At 39.4% G+C, this 16,096-nt stretch overlaps 2 protein-coding genes across 3 annotated transcripts in view; one reads left to right on the top strand and one right to left on the bottom strand.

Moving 5' to 3' along the window:
- Positions 1-434: 434 nt before the first annotated feature.
- On the bottom strand, positions 435-14,581 carry LOC117609199 (very long chain fatty acid elongase AAEL008004). Of its 2 annotated transcripts, none has more exons than XM_034335221.2 (5): positions 14,016-14,581; positions 5,508-5,864; positions 3,800-3,937; positions 3,481-3,723; positions 435-1,055 (listed from the first exon to the last, which is right to left on the bottom strand). In XM_034335221.2, exons 2-5 carry the CDS (start codon positions 5,844-5,846, stop codon positions 876-878), a joined length of 900 nt encoding a protein of 299 aa, XP_034191112.1. In that variant the 5' UTR covers positions 5,847-5,864; positions 14,016-14,581; the 3' UTR covers positions 435-875. The 2 variants fall into 2 exon arrangements, with proteins under 2 accessions (XP_034191112.1, XP_034191111.1); XM_034335220.2 differs by having other exon boundaries at positions 5,508-5,848; positions 14,016-14,580.
- sit (stuck in traffic) overlaps positions 931-16,096 on the top strand; it is a 28,503-nt gene continuing 13,337 nt past the window's right edge. The window contains exon 1 of the mRNA XM_034335218.2: positions 931-1,072. The gene's annotated coding sequence lies outside the window, so the exon portion shown is untranslated. The remainder of the gene's footprint in view (positions 1,073-16,096) is intronic.

The following is a 16,096-nucleotide window of genomic DNA, read 5'->3' as shown; positions in this document are numbered from 1 at the left end:
TGTGTGTATGTGCCTGTATGTACACATGTGCATATATTTGCGTTTGTGCGCTTTCATTTCGTTAATACGTTGACACTATCATTATTAACGTTACGATAATAGTTCGACTGTCATAGAATTCGGCAGTGATCAGTGTTACAGATATAATTTAATAAAATAAAGGAAAGGAAAACCATTTTGAATACCATATTAAAATTACACTAATTATTCGACGTAGCAATCCATTCGGTCAACGTGTTAACGAATCGGGGGTGCAACGACGCGAATTTAGCCTGCTTATGATTTATCGTTTAAGGGATTACTTTAAACGGTACATGGTATTAAGAAACGTATAAATAATTGTAAATAGAAAAAAGATTGAGCTTAAACGTTCGTTAAATGAGTCATCTTGGCCAACGTTTTATCGTTAGATTACGCGATTCCTTTCTTACAGCTTTGATTCCTTGTTTTTTTTTTTTTTTATCGTTTACTGTTCGTTTATATATTTTTTGGCAAGAAACGCGTAATCATTTCGAAATTCGCGGTACTTTAAATAGATCCGCGGGTACGATATCATCCCTGTGTACCAGTATTACCCCTATATTTACAGTAAGCTTAATTATGAACACTTGGAATACAAAAGGAGTAACTTAATTAACGACACCAGGGACCGATCACATTACAATATTACAGTAAGTAATAAGACGGTCTGATCACAACGGACGATACTACTTGACAGAGGCCGTCTACTTATACTACTTGAAGTGATTTAATATAAAAATTGTTCGAGTTGTTCGCGAGACCTGAGATGATTGATAATAAGGATCTATTATTAATTCAATTCACTTCGAATATCGTATGAAATTTGGCATTGGTGTTCGTTAATGTTTTTCCTTCTATTCGCCCTTTATTTGTTTCCTTGTTGTGACCGTGTTGTACGCTCTTCGGTAGAAATCAGAGAAGAGGACGAAGAAGATGGTCGAGTGAAGAAGAAGAAGAGCTGCTATCAGTTTTGGGTAGCCACAGTCGAAGACCAAGGCCTGCGTGCTGTGTACGAACACCAGGAAGAACTGCACCTGGAAATGAAACGAAAGTAAGTAGATTGAGCTGCGCTGTTCCCGGTTAACGGTGAGTGGAATTTTATAATTCATTCGTTTGCTGAAAAATTTTATCGTAAATTCGTTTACAATTCAGCGGTACTGTAGAAACGTCTATACTACCTAACAATTTTTTTTTCTTTATATCATTACTAAAACTTTTTTTGAAATGTCGTGGTAGTTTGGAAACGCTTATACCATCGATCGCTGGAAAATTTCGTCGTTAAGTATCTTGAAATTGAATGGTATCGGAGGTGGTGATATGTAGCTTAGAAACAGTTCGTGCCTTTCTCCTCGCATGAAAAGTGCAAAGTGTCGCAAGCCGAATTGTGCCACGAGGATACGCGAGTTTACTCGCAGCTACCCGACGAATTAATGGACTTACACGTTATTTAACGCGGTGCAAACAGCGCGAGGAATAATCGACAGCGTTTTGCATACTTCTTCGTGCCCCTCGTTTGCAAATGCGCTGATGCAATAACAGTGTCCTTTGAAATCGATTAATACATATAGAAAGTAAAACTACCACGTAATTATAAAACCTATAATTTTGCCGATCACGGTACAAAGTAGTTAACGCCAGTTAGAAACGTCGGTCGTTCAATTATTTTTTTTTTTTTTTTTTCATTTTTTTAATCAAGTAAAAGGAATTTCAATCAAGGACGATGATTAAATTCTTCGTAAAGATATTTGTCGTGGCATTTGGAGAAGACGTCAGCTATCTTGATGTCTATCTCCAAGTTCCTAAGGAGGTGCATATAAATTAGCGACTTGCACGTTGATTTGCTGGGGTACGAGTTGATTGATGGTGGGGAGATAGACTGTCTGTTAGAAGGGGGATCGCATTGATTAATGTAGCGACGCTCATTAAGTTGCGGGTCTGTCTACAAGATGCCCTGAACATTTAGAAAAAAAATATATTAAGGGCTAAAGATGGTACAAGTACTGTTCATAAATCCGTTGAAGTCAAACTGAGTTTGCTAGAAGTTAATAGAAGGGTTAAATCATTTTCCTGGTAAACGTCATTTGGATAGGTTGCGGTAAGAGATTAAGCCGGATAGAGGTAGGCATATAGGTGAGGCTTCGTAGGCATGCAGCCGGTTCATGGTAGCTCGATACCGACGATGGTGATGGCGATGGTGGTGGTACAGTGGTACATGGCATATCGGAATGCCAAATTGTTGCGCCACCGTAGTCGGTCGAGTCTGGCCAAAGCAAGTCAGCCTGTAGTTGCCCAACGTTGTACTTTTCACTTTCCCTCACTTCTACCACACGTGAAATTTTGTCCAGCAGACTTGCACTGTTGGCCCAGAATCCGCGACAGGCCACGAACTCGATCTTCTCGATTCTTCTGGCTTCTTCGTACGCGTCCTTGCGAGAAAACGAGTATCATATCGTGCCTCTTCTGGTCACTCATCTTCCTCTCGATATTAGCCAACAGTGATTCAAATCTCGATGGACGATTTTCTCAACTGGATAAAGAACGTCATTCGGTGGACGCTAATGGTTATTTGATGATCTTCGTTGTAACATTTTACTTAGCTATTGAAAGTTCTTGAAAGTATGAAATTGTTGAGTATCGATCGATCTCGAAATGAAATTACCTTCCCTTCATACTTTAGAGATTGGGAAAGGTTTCGCCAGGTTTGAGTAACTTTTATTTGAGTAATTGCTAGCTCTGACACCTTCGTACGAGCAACATCGTACCGAATATAATTTCAAGTTTCTTCCAACGAACCATTGCGATATAACCATTGACCCAAGTTTCAAACGTTAGTCATAAAGTTTAAATTTAAATTGCACGTGGCTTGAAACGTGTTAACTCGATTTACAGTACTAGTTACTCAACGGTGACCGATCACTGCTTTAGCACACAATTTGCACACAATAACGAAACGTCAGGTTTTGGTCCACTAAACGTACGATCCTTTTCCTTCTCGCCATCGTTTGATCATCGATCAGCGTTGTTGTCAAAAGCGCAGTTCTGATATCGTAAGTGCAGTTGCACCGATCCACCCTACGGTTGGTTCTCGAAGAATCGTAGGCCCGTTCACTTTCATCGAGGCGAATTATTATCCAGCCGGGTTGCAATGCGGGTTGTGCAAGAAGAAGGTATCGCGAATCTCAGGTCTGAAAAGTATTTGGTCGCTCGTTGCGCGATCTTGTCGTGGTCACGTGTACGGTGCAGCCAGAAATGCAACAACAAGATCTGATTTCGTTGATTGAGACAACTCTGTTCGAGCGCGTGTTTTCTAAGATTCCTGATTTCTTTTTATATTTAATCACTTTAAGATTTTTGTATCGAGTGGCACTTTTCAGTAGCGAAAATGAAAATTATCAAACTGTTCTTCACATAAAAATGCTTAAATTTAACAAAATAAATCTGATCATTTAATACGATTACCAGTTGCACAGTGGTGAGATGTTTCTTCCACCATAGATACTTCTGGTACTCCGGTCCCATCGCGGACACCATGTAATACGTGTACATTATCACGTGTACCGCGTTGTTTATAAGATTTCCAAGAGTACCATGGCCTCCGGGGATGAATTTCACGCAGATCCATGTCTCCAAAGGCGTCAGAGAATGATGGTACAGGTGCAAGAACGTCACCTGACTGTCTTTTTTGCGTAGGATAAAGAATATCTGAAATTTGAATATTTTCAATAACAAGATAGTTTCGAGATTCTGTTTCGCCGTAGAGTTTCTCCTTGTTACGTACCGTGTCAGCGAATTCCGTGAATTTGCTGATGAAGTACCACCAACAGAGGTTTGCCATACGCAACGCGGACGGATTATGGGAATAGTCGACGGGTTGACACTTGTAGCTGTAATCCAACAACCAGCCGGACATCAGGTGCTGTGAAATAGGAGGCCACGGTCAAGGTACAGTCGAAAGATCGGATTTATTATTAGAGGATTTAAACTGAAGTAGTGTACCGATATCGGATCGGAAGGGTTAACGTGTCTTACTACGTTCGTCTATTTCTACTGTGCCAGTGAACAGTTTCTAAGTGGTCAGACTGCTATTGCTACTACCTATGTGATAAATATTATAAAATTCATTTCCGTTACGACACTTGAAACTGGAGCATTGCATTAACAAAGAATTAAAACGTGAAAGGCAATTGCATCAACGGTTCTTATTCGTCGTAAGCACGAGCGATTTAAAGAGTTACTTTTTCTTCAATTTAAAAACTCGTTCCTTCTCCTCAGACTTTACACTTGAAATTCGACTATCGCACTAATCAAGGGTATAGAATGTCTCGAAAAAATGTCACGGAAGATGTATATTTTATTCAAGCACTGTTCGCACCCGTACTGCTCCCTAGAATCTAAGAGCGAAGGAACGGCTGATGGAAAGTCGAAAACAGGATGCTTCGCCTTTAACGAACCGCGAGCTCGAGTGTACAAATCGATTGGGAAATCTCGTGGAAACGGTTGTCGGCAGTCGAGTTTGCGTAGTTTCTGTTATTTTTTCCCTTTTCCTTTTTTGTTTTTGCAACCGCACGAGTTTCGCGAATCACGCTTTCCCACCCTCTGCCGTTGGTAATCGCGTTGGAAATTCGCGAATTCCGCTCGTTCGCTCTTCGCTTCTTTCAAAATCGCCAAGAAATTTCGAATTGTTTCGATAGAACCGGCTACAATGCAATCGCTAGTGTCGCAACACGATTTCTTCTTCTTTACGTTTGCGTCAAGTCGAAGTTTCCTTTTTGTCGAGGCGTTTTATAAAATTGAACCGTTTAGAACCGATCTATGATTTATATTTTATTAAAATTTCGAGGGTAATGTGACCCACAGCTCGTAACCCATCGATGGATTGCCATGGGCTGAACGTAACCCTTTCGCTTTGGCGCGCCGCTGAAAGAATGCGTACACGTTCTTCGTAGCTAGTGTTTACTCTTCGAACAGGTATCTGGCATTTGTCACATTGAACAACCACCCTTGTTCGTTTGAATATCATTACTCTTAAAGTGTTATTCGTGCTTTCACTGTTACACTTAGTACGGTGGTCAAAAAATCTTTTCTAGCTGCAAGCGATTCTATTTTTTTCATAGTTCTCTGACATTTTCGTCCGATGGCCTACTTGCGTTTACAGAGAGAGGTGTTCGGTGCCCGGAGAGCCATGAACTTTGGATCTCATTGAAGAGTCGCATCGATCTCTCGCGGACCTTTCATGTGCATCAAATAGATAGTATTTAGAGAAAGCTTGTACCGTTTCGAAACGTTCTCGAAACCTTGGAACCGAGCTAAACGTTTCCTCCTTCCAGACAGATGTCATCCGATGTCTTGTTACAGGCTATTAGTCTTCTTTTCTTGTCAGATTAAGTATCGCGTGATTGCTCTAAATCAACTTTGTTTTTACAAAGTCATCTTCCAACAATCGTGTCTTCGAAGGAAGGTGTCTTTTTAGGGTCTAGAATATTTACCTCGTAAAGCATTCCCAGTGAAAAGACCACCTGGAACGCGTTGTAAGCGACCAGAGCTTCCCTCAATTTGAAAGGTTTCCGGTTGGTCATCACCCGCGGACCGAATATCGTCACCCCGTACAGATACAATATAACGATGAAAAGGGTAGGGATTGGTGAGTCCATCAGAGGCCAATCGCTGACACGTGGGTCTGAAATTGTCGCGAGGATTTCCGTGTACTGATCCAGGGCCATCCGCACCAGTCCTTGAGCACCGACGAACGTTCGATTCGTATCTGTCATCTCGATCCTTGGTTCAGGCTCCCTCTCTGCAACCAGTTCTGCCGCTGCCGACGCCATTTCTGTAAATTTGAATATCTTAAGGAAAATTTCAATCGTAACCTTCGTTTGATTGCTAAAAATTTATTTCCGCATATACACGTCTCTAACCGAATATCCTTGGATACGGTCGCCAACGGGTTAATAAATTTCATTTTATGATTCTTCCTTGTAGTCGTTTTCGATAATTAAATATAGGCGTCTAGAATTGATGACATTTGCAAATTTGTCTATTACGTAAGCGAGGAAACGTTAAAAGACAAGATGACGGTCATTAACGTTGATATATGTAAAATACTTTTTTTTTTTTTTTTATTAACTTATGGGTACTTTTAAACTATACAGATAATGAAATTAAACAGGTTTTATTTTCGAAGGTCAAATTTCAGGAAAATATGCTAGAGGAGATAAGAGTAATAATATCCATCAATCACCAGATTGAATCCTGATGGAACGTGTATCGATGTCATTTCTTTTAATTAGTAAAAGGTTAAAGAGACGGGGTTAAAGTCTGCGTAGTCGATAGGCTTAGTAGCACAAAAACAATTCTTCATGATTTACAATCGTCTTGTTCTAGTCAAATTCGAGTCAGGGAGATCCTGAATAAGCTACTCTATCGTTCTAGGCACGTTCGCGCGAGGAAACGTTGCAGGTAAAACGCGACAGGTCAGAAAGTTCGAACAGACGTCATCCTCTCCTTCATTCTTGTTGCATTGTAGTTGCTGGAGCAGCAGATAAACAGAGTATTACAGGGCAAACACCGATTTTTTAATGCGATCTTGGAGCAAACTGACGTTTACACGTGTTTAAATTATAGTCGTGTAACACTATATTTCTTTCAGCGGAATACAACCTTTTTCTCGTTAGCATTGCATTCGTTTTTCCGATTGTCACGATAAATCAACCTTTCAACGGATGCAACACGGCCACTGGGTGCACTTGCAGTCGCGAAATGCATCAGGATACGGCTTGATAAACTCGGTCGACCCTTCTTCTCAATCGCTGATGATATGCACCTTTCTCTTTTGTCTTGTCGGTTCACTTGTTCTTGATCCTTGATTGTTCTATTATGTTTCTGATCGCTCGCAAATTTTAGTCGAGAATATTACAATTATGGAGCACTGTTTTTTTTTAAATGAAAACTACTTTCGTACCTTTGCACATTCGCAATCGCTGATGTAGCAATACTGCTCTGCATGTGTATATTAGTAAGCGATGCGACATAACAAACAAAGCGTCGTAATTCGACTGCAAATTCCAGTTCAGTTATTTGTCCATGTTTATAAATATCTAACAAGAATATATTTATCAAGGTTTTCCTCGGATAGCTGACGAATTGTTGCTTATGCGCCTTTTGCATCCCGGGCAAATTTTTCAAGCGAGGAAAAGGATTCTTTGAAGTTTCCTACACTCTTCACCTGTTCTTCGCAACAAGACAAAAGCTTGGTCTCCCCTCGATGAACAATTTCACATCGTTTTCCCAATTCCTTTCTTTTTTTTGTTTTCGTTTCGTTGGATGGTTAGATTTATCACACGTATCATGAAATAATGCATCGTGCATGAAAGCGCAATCCTGAATCTCGTTAGACACGGTGAGTCGGTCGCATAACTAGACCAGAAAATCAGACGATACATACGCCGAATGTTCTAAGGCCAATACTGGTTGATAACATTTTTTTTCTTTACGCAATAAATTCATATCTCCGTCATGAGAAATTTCTGTATATGGAGTGGAAGATTTTATTAGGAGCAAATCATCACCCCAATGAATATATAATTGAAAACAATTCTTTTCTTTATATACGTGCTTTGTTCTAAAAGCGATAAAGGTTTTTTAGTGGTGTGGTTTCGACAACCAAAGCAGTCGTCTTCAAAGTTGTTCCTCTTGGGGATTGGAGATCCCCAAGATGTTTTCCCCACCACTGAAAGTCATCGTCCTTCGAAGCGTTCACTTGAACGGTCATGGCCTTCTGAATTATTTTTCAGTTATATGAAAATGGCCACCATTACTCTTGGGTAATGAAAAGAAGTTAGAGAAATTAGTAAAGACACGATCCGAAGTACAAAGACTTTGTAGTAAGTCCTTAGAAAGTAAAATTGTTACACGTTACGCGTGCAAATGGGTCAATGCTATTATGCTTTATTAAAATATCAGACGATAGAGAAGAATTTATCCAAGTTGAAAGAAAGCTGTCATAGGTAATGCATGTACTTACGTACACGAGAAGGCGCCTAGAATCTACACGAGGAGATTCCTAGCTGTTAACAGAGGAACGGTACTCGTTACAGAGAAAGTCTCGATTATCTTGAGAAGCTGTGAAACACAGATAGGCACTAGCGATGAGTATGTCATTAACACAGCTCTTCAAACTTCAGAAATTCATCTATCGATGAGATCGCGTGAATCTTCTTCTATTTTTCGTTTCATTGATGCCTAAAGTAATTATTTGCAAAGTTCACGAACTTAGAGAAGCTCAAAGTGTTTGCAGTTTCAAGGGCTGAGCGTTAAAGCTTCACTCTCATACGACGATAGTTTTATACATCGCTACTACCCATGGCTGTTCGTATTTCGAAGGGACCATTGGTTGCAAGCGATTATTGGTCACGACGAGAAAGAGGAAAGAAAAAAGAGAAAGGTAGCCGTCTGATCGATGAAGTAGCAAGCCATTCGTGAGAGAGAATTCGAACGCGATAATCATATCGACGATGACGGTGATGACGAGGACGATGCTTGCTCGAACGGCACCTTCTAAAACACGCTTGCTTGCTTAGAGTTTAGTGGGTAAGTGGGTCAACCATCCGGTTAAATACCGATCAGCCTGTATAACACGTCTCTTCCGCCTCGTCACGATCTCTTGCGGTGTAGATCGTACGTTTTCTTCCTTGGTCCATATCTGCTTTGTTCACAGAACTCTTTTTTCTTCTTCTTCTTTGGCTGGCTTTTTTATCTCTCCTTTATTTTGTGATTCTTCCTGTGATCGATACGTCGCTTTTTAAGGGTTTTCTCCAGTCTTTCGAGGAAATTACCTTGACAAGAACAAGACAATGCGGGGAGAGAGGGTAATTGGTTGATCGCAGCCAACTTTCTTAGTGTATCTTTTTCTCTCTCTCTTTTGAAAGATTAGGTGTTTAATTTCACCGAATATTGCCATAGCGAAAGAGCGAGTAATAGGAGAAATGGTGGACTTTGCAGGTAATTCGGACCGCGTGCTCCATCGGTTGTCGAAACTTGTTCTTCCTTCTTTTTCTCATTCATCCTGTCTTCTCCAATTTGAGATGACCCGTGTTCGACTGACCCAAAATTTTCTTTCACTCTCTTTCGGTTTCTCGGTTCACGTCAACTTCTATCGTTTTATTAGTATGACCCAATTGCAGTTTGCCTCGTGTTATGCGAAACGTGTTTCAACAACAGGTTCTAATATTTTTAATTAGTCTCGAATGAAATGTTGCATGTTAACGCCGAGAACTGTGTAGAAAATGTAAGTTATCCTATGTAGAAAACTCATCCCCTGTACTCTTTTTTTTAGCGTTTTATGCGTAGATTAGAGATTGCACGATATCGTTTGAATTCAATTTCAAATTTATTAGCCAATCCGTATCTAAGATTGATAATCTTGATAAGGGGGCTACAGCATTTAGACTTTCTGTCACTTTTGTACAGGCCAAATAGTAAGAGACAAATTTTTTTTCTTTTTGCCGATCTAACCGGAAATGGCCGAAAAAGGGTTGGCTCTAGAACGAATCTTGCTCTAGTTCACTTTAGCTTGTTTTATTAACGTGAAATCATTTCTAGATGCTAAACTCGTTGAAAACCGAATCATCGTTTGCAAACTAGCAGATTTTAGTCGCTTTCTACGCACAAACGTCAGCCAGACCGTGGTTAATAATCATCGACATCTGTATTAGCTGGTTTCTTAGGAGTTGGCAACTGTTGTACTGTATCCAAGCATGAGCCGTGTTCCGTTTTCATTGAGTTTCTCCTTCGTTTTTTCGATAACCTTAACCTCCTGCTCTTCGAGTTCCTATATATTACACAGCTGTATGGTTCCGAGAAATTTAACCACTGCATATTTATTAACTAGTTAAAACGGTTTTTCGTGACATTTCTACGACTATCCTTTCGACGAACCGTCGAACAAAACGTTATCCTTCCTTCTTCTTCGCTGCTTTTCTATTTTTCTACCTCATCGATATGCCACATAGTTTCTTTTCTACGGAAGAAAATTAGCTAATTGTTTCCTCCAATTCGATAGAAATTCTGAACTTTCCACTCGAAAGTCTTATTTATCGTTTTGGTGGTATACTTTCAGATTTTTGCTAAAATTGTTTTGCGATTGGTTAGGTAAGATAATTTTCTAGGAAATAGGCGACAAATTCCTACGAAAACTTTGATTAACCCGTTAAACAGGAAGTTGATAGGATAAGTCGTTAATTAGCTTGACCTTAAAACCTTAATTGGATTGATCGTTCATTTACGATTTGAAATAATGTAATAATTGGATGTTGAGTCGTAAATGATACTGATTTCTCATTTATTTACTATTTCAACATTAATGATTATCAAGTAGAAAGATAATTATATTCAAAGTCGTTAATTAGGCTGATTTCAATCTTCATTTGTCCCCGTAATTGGCTGAAGACGAAGATACGATCTTTCACCAGTTTCAAGAGCACGTGGCTGTCTAGGTGCGTTCGTTTAACATCCATTAATAGCAAATGGAAACTTAACGGTACCAATCGTCCACGTTTCGCCGAGCAAAATGACACCGGTTCGATTCTTCTCACTTTCATCCCACGGTTTCCGGTTCAGAGGAATGGTATTAGCTACACACTGTCCCCGATTAACATCGAAACCTTCTACTCTTCTTCTACGAATACCATCCAAGAAAACATACCGTACGATTCCAAGAAAGTTTCCAATCTATCATTTATCACTGTGATTCCAAGTTGATACTCATCTTTCTCCCTACCTCTGCACATACCTGATCGATGATTTCTTAAAAATTCCCATTCTCACCCTATTTACGAGCGACTTCTTTTCTTTTTCCTAGTCTAAACGAATTATTCGTGTATTTCCTTGAAATCGGCGAACCCCATATTTCAGATAAATTGATGTTCGTTGTCAGTATATCGTGTTCGAGATTGGATTAATGAAACGCTTGCGGTCTAATCATAGTCTAATAACGCGTTGTACGTTTGTAATATCCGTGGTTTCAGTGTTAACACCGCTGTAATTGTTGACAGACGATTTCGCTTTCGTACAAACATCGTTGTTGGTTCGTGATTTTACGTAGTTTCGACGTTTTACGCGGGACACGCGAACCAGCTTGACCGAAAATGGTCCAGCGACCTTGTGCCGAATATTTAAACCGCGTTTCGTCCACTCAGTTGCGTAACTCGACGTGCTCGGACATTCTCCTGAGGACTACGCGATATCAGGTAATTGACCATGCAGGCCGAAAAAAGAACAGCCGTTTTGTCTGGACGCGTGACAGTTCCGTGAGAAATTTTTCGAAATTTTTCGAAATGTCGAAATTCTTTTATCTTAATTAAGAAGAAAATGAATGTGAATTATTAAAAATTTTTAGAATTGAAAGTAATCTATGTTAATTAAATGAAAGGATATTTCGAATTGACGATTCGATACTGGTCATCTTACTATTAATAAAATATGAGTCGAATCTCGCTCGCTTCATTCATCAGTAAAGATAGAACTAACGAGTAATTTATAGTCGCATTATGAATTCATTGAACAGTGTGAGCATGTTTAACAAAAAGTTTCTCATCTCGCGCGAAATCGGTTTTCAGTTTTATGTCCTCTGTTTTTATGCTTCGTTTCGCTGCTTGCATAGAGAAATCTCTTGATATCAGCCAATTTAAGATGGAAAGAGTCCTGCAGGTATTCTAATCAACATTGTTGCTTGGAATATTTGACCGACAGTAAATTATTAGCTAGATAGTTTCATCAAATAATCATTCGTATTAGAGTTAAGTAGTATGTGTCGACGATAAGGAAAAGCTTGTTCGAAGCTTGTTGAAAGTCTCGTTACACGGGTCAAATTCCTACATCCATGTAGCACATTGTTTATAGGCTAATTTCTCTTTAATGCCCACACGAGTAGAGAAAGAAAGGTGATAAAGAGTTGTTTCAGATAAACGTCAGCTTGTTTCAATAAATTCCACCTAAAATGGGGTCAGATAATATTTTACCTCCTTTTTTTCTTACGTTGTAAATTATTCGTGTTTCACTTTTCTTAGATGTGACATGTAAGTAACAAGAGTGAATCAGGATGCTTATGCTTCCGTTTGACAAAGAAAACCCATCTATGCAAGTGAGTGTACGTTCGAAGTGATTCGAAGCGATTACTAGCCCAGAGGTACGCGCGACCCACTTCTGCTTCCGCGGGATGTACGTTTTGTTTCTTCACTCTTGATGCGCGTGCAATTTTCGATGACGATGAAATCGATCGTGGATCACTAGAAAGCCAAGACGAACCACTTCTACGGTACAGCTTCACCGCTGCTCGTCAACAAATCCCTCTTTCGTTTTCTCTATACCAGAATTCCGCGGTCATTTAGAGATTGTTCACTTTTCTGAGCCTCTTTCGTCGGTCTTTGTAAGCCTTTATGAGCTCCTGTGAGCCTTGTTCAGTTTTATACTCAACTCTCTAGAATGTCGTACTTATACGCGGTCTCTTTCACTGTGGCAGTCGATGAGTGTTATTATTAAAAAAAGTTATACATATTATTAAAAATATCATAAATAAATTCATCGCGTCATCTACAATAACCAATTATATGAAATTGACACGAAATTTGGCTGGATAGCGTGTTCTGCAAGGTTTTTCATACGGCCCGTCTGATCATTTAGAGTGATATTCTACTTGCGAAAGCGAAAAGGAGAGTCTTCTCTAATAAATTCTCCTAGCAAGCAGTGCATAACGTGGGACTCTCTAACAGATCTTACTGCTTTTTTCTACATTCTCTTCTGATCGATATATTCGCAATCGGATTGAATTTCAGAAAAATAAATAGAACAACCCACAAATATGGATTTTCGTTCAATCATACGTAAACTGGGTGCATTACTAGATTACGGTAGGACCGGATACTGTACACTGTAAATCACGTTGCAAATGCATTTCGAAAGTGTACCAAAACACTTTAGATGGATATTAATTAATTGAGAGATACATTTGCATAAACCGGTTGGGTTTATTTCATTCGTTTGCATTCGGCTATGTTTGCTGGGAACATTTGTTATACTTGTGTTGTTTAACTTTTTTCGCTTATACTAATTTATTTAAGATGAAATTTTGTTTTTTTGAACATGTTTATAAAAAATTGTGTACGTATTGGGTAATAATTATGTTTGTGAGAAATTTGTGTTTAATTTGAAAAATTAAAAAAAAGAAACATGAAAAAGTTATTAGTAACTTATTTGAATATGTGATAAATATGCAAAAATATGCAAGATAATAAAGTTTTTTCTAATGTCGAAACAAACTTATATCTAAATATCATTCCTTGACCGATCTTTTGTTTCTTTTTTTTTTTTTTTTCAAATTGTTTAATTACATAAACGTCCGGTCCTAATGATTGAAGATAGGATATTTTATACAATTTACACGCTTCGAGGTGCATTAATGGAAACAGAATATTGATGACTGTCGTAAACTAAATAATTGTATTAGAACATCAAATGATAGAGTTCTTAATAAGAGATCTCTACTTTCGAAGTTAACACGTTAACCGCATAGCACGTTGCGTTCTACTTGTTTAATCCAACAATAATAAGTATACCATATCTACTATGAATCAAAATATTCCGATCCAAATAGATGAAGTGCGAGGTGTTTTAATCGAGATCTGATACTACAGGATACTAAAGTGAGAATGCATTGCGATGAATCTGCAATACTGTATTCTTCTAACAAAGGAACGTAGAGTTTCTTTCACTTCAAACTTTCATTTCTTTTTCTCATTTATTGATACACTTCAGTAGTGCCAGTCATTACATTATTACTTCGAATCTATCTCAAATTCTTCTCATCCCAGTTTTCACAATAACAGTATATCCATTCGTCGAGGTAATCATTAATCGCTCCACTTTTAAAGCCGCCGGAAAGAGAGACTAAACCCAGACACCAGTAACAATGATAAAAAGAAGCGTATCAAAAACCGATTTACCTTTCCACCAACAAAAAAGACGTCGCGTTTCCAAAGTAAAAGTTCGACCACTGCACCCGAGTTTCCACCTCGATATCTACCTCGATAATCCAGGACCTGTCCAGTATACTATTCTCCTAAAAAAAACTTGTCTAACGCACCAACAGCTACCACCTTCTCAATCTTAAGAACAGTGAAATTCCTTTTCGAAAATGTACATTAAAAAAAGCAAATCTTCCTCGTTTTCTCGAAACTAATTGTAAGTCTTGTCAAAGGAAGCGCATTATCTGAAGAAAACTGTGCACTCTGTATAGTTCACTAACATCCGAAATGGGTCTGATCACAAAGTTTTCTCTCCCTTCACACGTTGGGTCACACGCGACAGGGTTAGAACACAATTTGGGGTGACAGTTTCGCTTGTTTCGGGGCACGCGTTCGCGACGACACACACTTTTCGTGATGTGCCGTGTACACCGGTATGCGTGTGTGTGTTTTCGCGAGCGTGTGCACGCGTTCACGCGAATACACATGTACAGAGTGTGGGTCGAACGATCGATGCTGCGTGAATAGTCCGCGGCGGAGCGAAGTCACGGTTTAAGTATTGGTTAAGCCAAGTGGGGTTCGGTAAGAGCGGTGGTCAGGGTGGGAGCGTGTGGGCCTTAGGTGATCGCCTAAAAATCTGGTGCCACGGGGAGTCAAGGTCTGTATCCCTTCCTAGCAAGAGCCAGTAGGTCGCGAGAGAGGGAAACTACAGACTTCGGACAGCTGTACACCCTCCGGGCAAGGTCGTTCTGGGATTCGAAACGCGCCCCGGTAGACACCTGTTCTTAGCGATGGCTTTAAACCACCCGCGGACATTCTTTAACCCTTATACTCAATAAGGTATTGTAAGCGTCTACTAAGTTGAGACTCGAGGTGTGAAACGCTCCGCCTAATCCTCACCTCGAACCCTCGTCTAGTAGTAGTAGTAGTAGTAGTTTCTACTAGTAGTTGTAACCTAGAGAGCGAATAGCGAGAATGCGTGTGGGTCAACTGTATAAGTGTGCGTGTCTAAGTCTGGCCCATCTAGCTCCGACCAATCAGACCCAATTCCTTAGGAGTCTCAACTTAGCAGACCCGTACAGTACACTTGGGTGCAACGTGGGCTTCCTTTAAAGCTTAAACGAAGAAGTATTTTAGTTCTGGGGGAATTAAAGAGGAATGTGGATAAATAACGTGAGTGGTAGGATTAAGGAAGTTACAAGGAAATAACATAATCAGGAGTTTGCAAAACACGCTAAAAGGCAATGATCAACTATATTTTTGATTAATGGCATTGAATGTAATTTGAATAATCACCAAGGTTGTAGGAACTTGTTTTATTATAATGTTAGAATTGCTAGTTGATCTTTGATCTTCCTGTTGAACATCTACCAGGAAATTCTGTGCGTACTTTGCATCACGCAAACGTCTTTATCGTACGACGAAAATTGAATAAGATCTGTCGAATAATTATGAAATAAAATCATGTAATTTATTTGTTTACTCTATTGAAATATTTCCTGTATTGATAGTTACCTGCTTCACCGATGACATGTATGTCTTGCATTGAATTAAGCAATATAGCTTTCTCTCGGATTCAGTGCAGTGGATTAAGGTCGCGTCTTCAAAGGATCACTAAGTGGGTCAAAAGATACAAAAACCAATTAAAACTTCCGTTTAATTTTTTTTTTTTACATATCACAAATTTAAAATTACACTACCATACTTGATAGTGATAGTCAAATGGACGTTACGTTAATTGTAGGGTCAGATTCGATCCAGATGCGACTACGTGACCAAGTGTGCGTAATCCGTAAAAGAACGTTATTTAAACGAAAAATCAACGGCTCGGTGAGAAGAAAAACGGACCTTGCCCCCCAGTATATTTTTTGGACGACAGTCATAGTTCATTGAAACCGTCGGTTAGTTTGTAATTAAATGGAGATTTCGAGGAACTTGTCGCATACAGGTGGATTATGGAATTGTTATGTAATATCGGGTTAACTGTGTCACGGACGCAGGTGAAGCATTAGTGGCGAGATGAATTTCGTTGGTGGACACTCGGTGAACTTCGTTCACCG

Source organism: Osmia lignaria, chromosome 14 (genome assembly GCF_051020975.1).
Source record: "Osmia lignaria lignaria isolate PbOS001 chromosome 14, iyOsmLign1, whole genome shotgun sequence".
In the NCBI taxonomy this organism is placed as follows: domain Eukaryota; kingdom Metazoa; phylum Arthropoda; class Insecta; order Hymenoptera; family Megachilidae; genus Osmia; species Osmia lignaria.
The sequence above is the reverse complement of the archived record's forward strand: the minus strand, read 5'-3'. Positions and strand labels throughout refer to the sequence as shown.

Excerpts from the sequence above, each read along its gene's own strand:
- LOC117609199 (XM_034335221.2), bottom strand. The coding sequence starts at position 5,846 with ATGGCGTCGGCAGCGGCAGAACTGGTTGCAGAGAGGGAGCCTGAACCA. Across the intron at positions 3,938-5,507 it reads CACTGGGAATGCTTTACGAG|CACCTGATGTCCGGCTGGTT; the intron begins GTAAATATTCTA and ends CCTATTTCACAG. Across the intron at positions 1,056-3,480 it reads ATCTCACCACTGTGCAACTG|GTGCAGTTCTTCCTGGTGTT; the intron begins GTAATCGTATTA and ends TTTCATTTCCAG.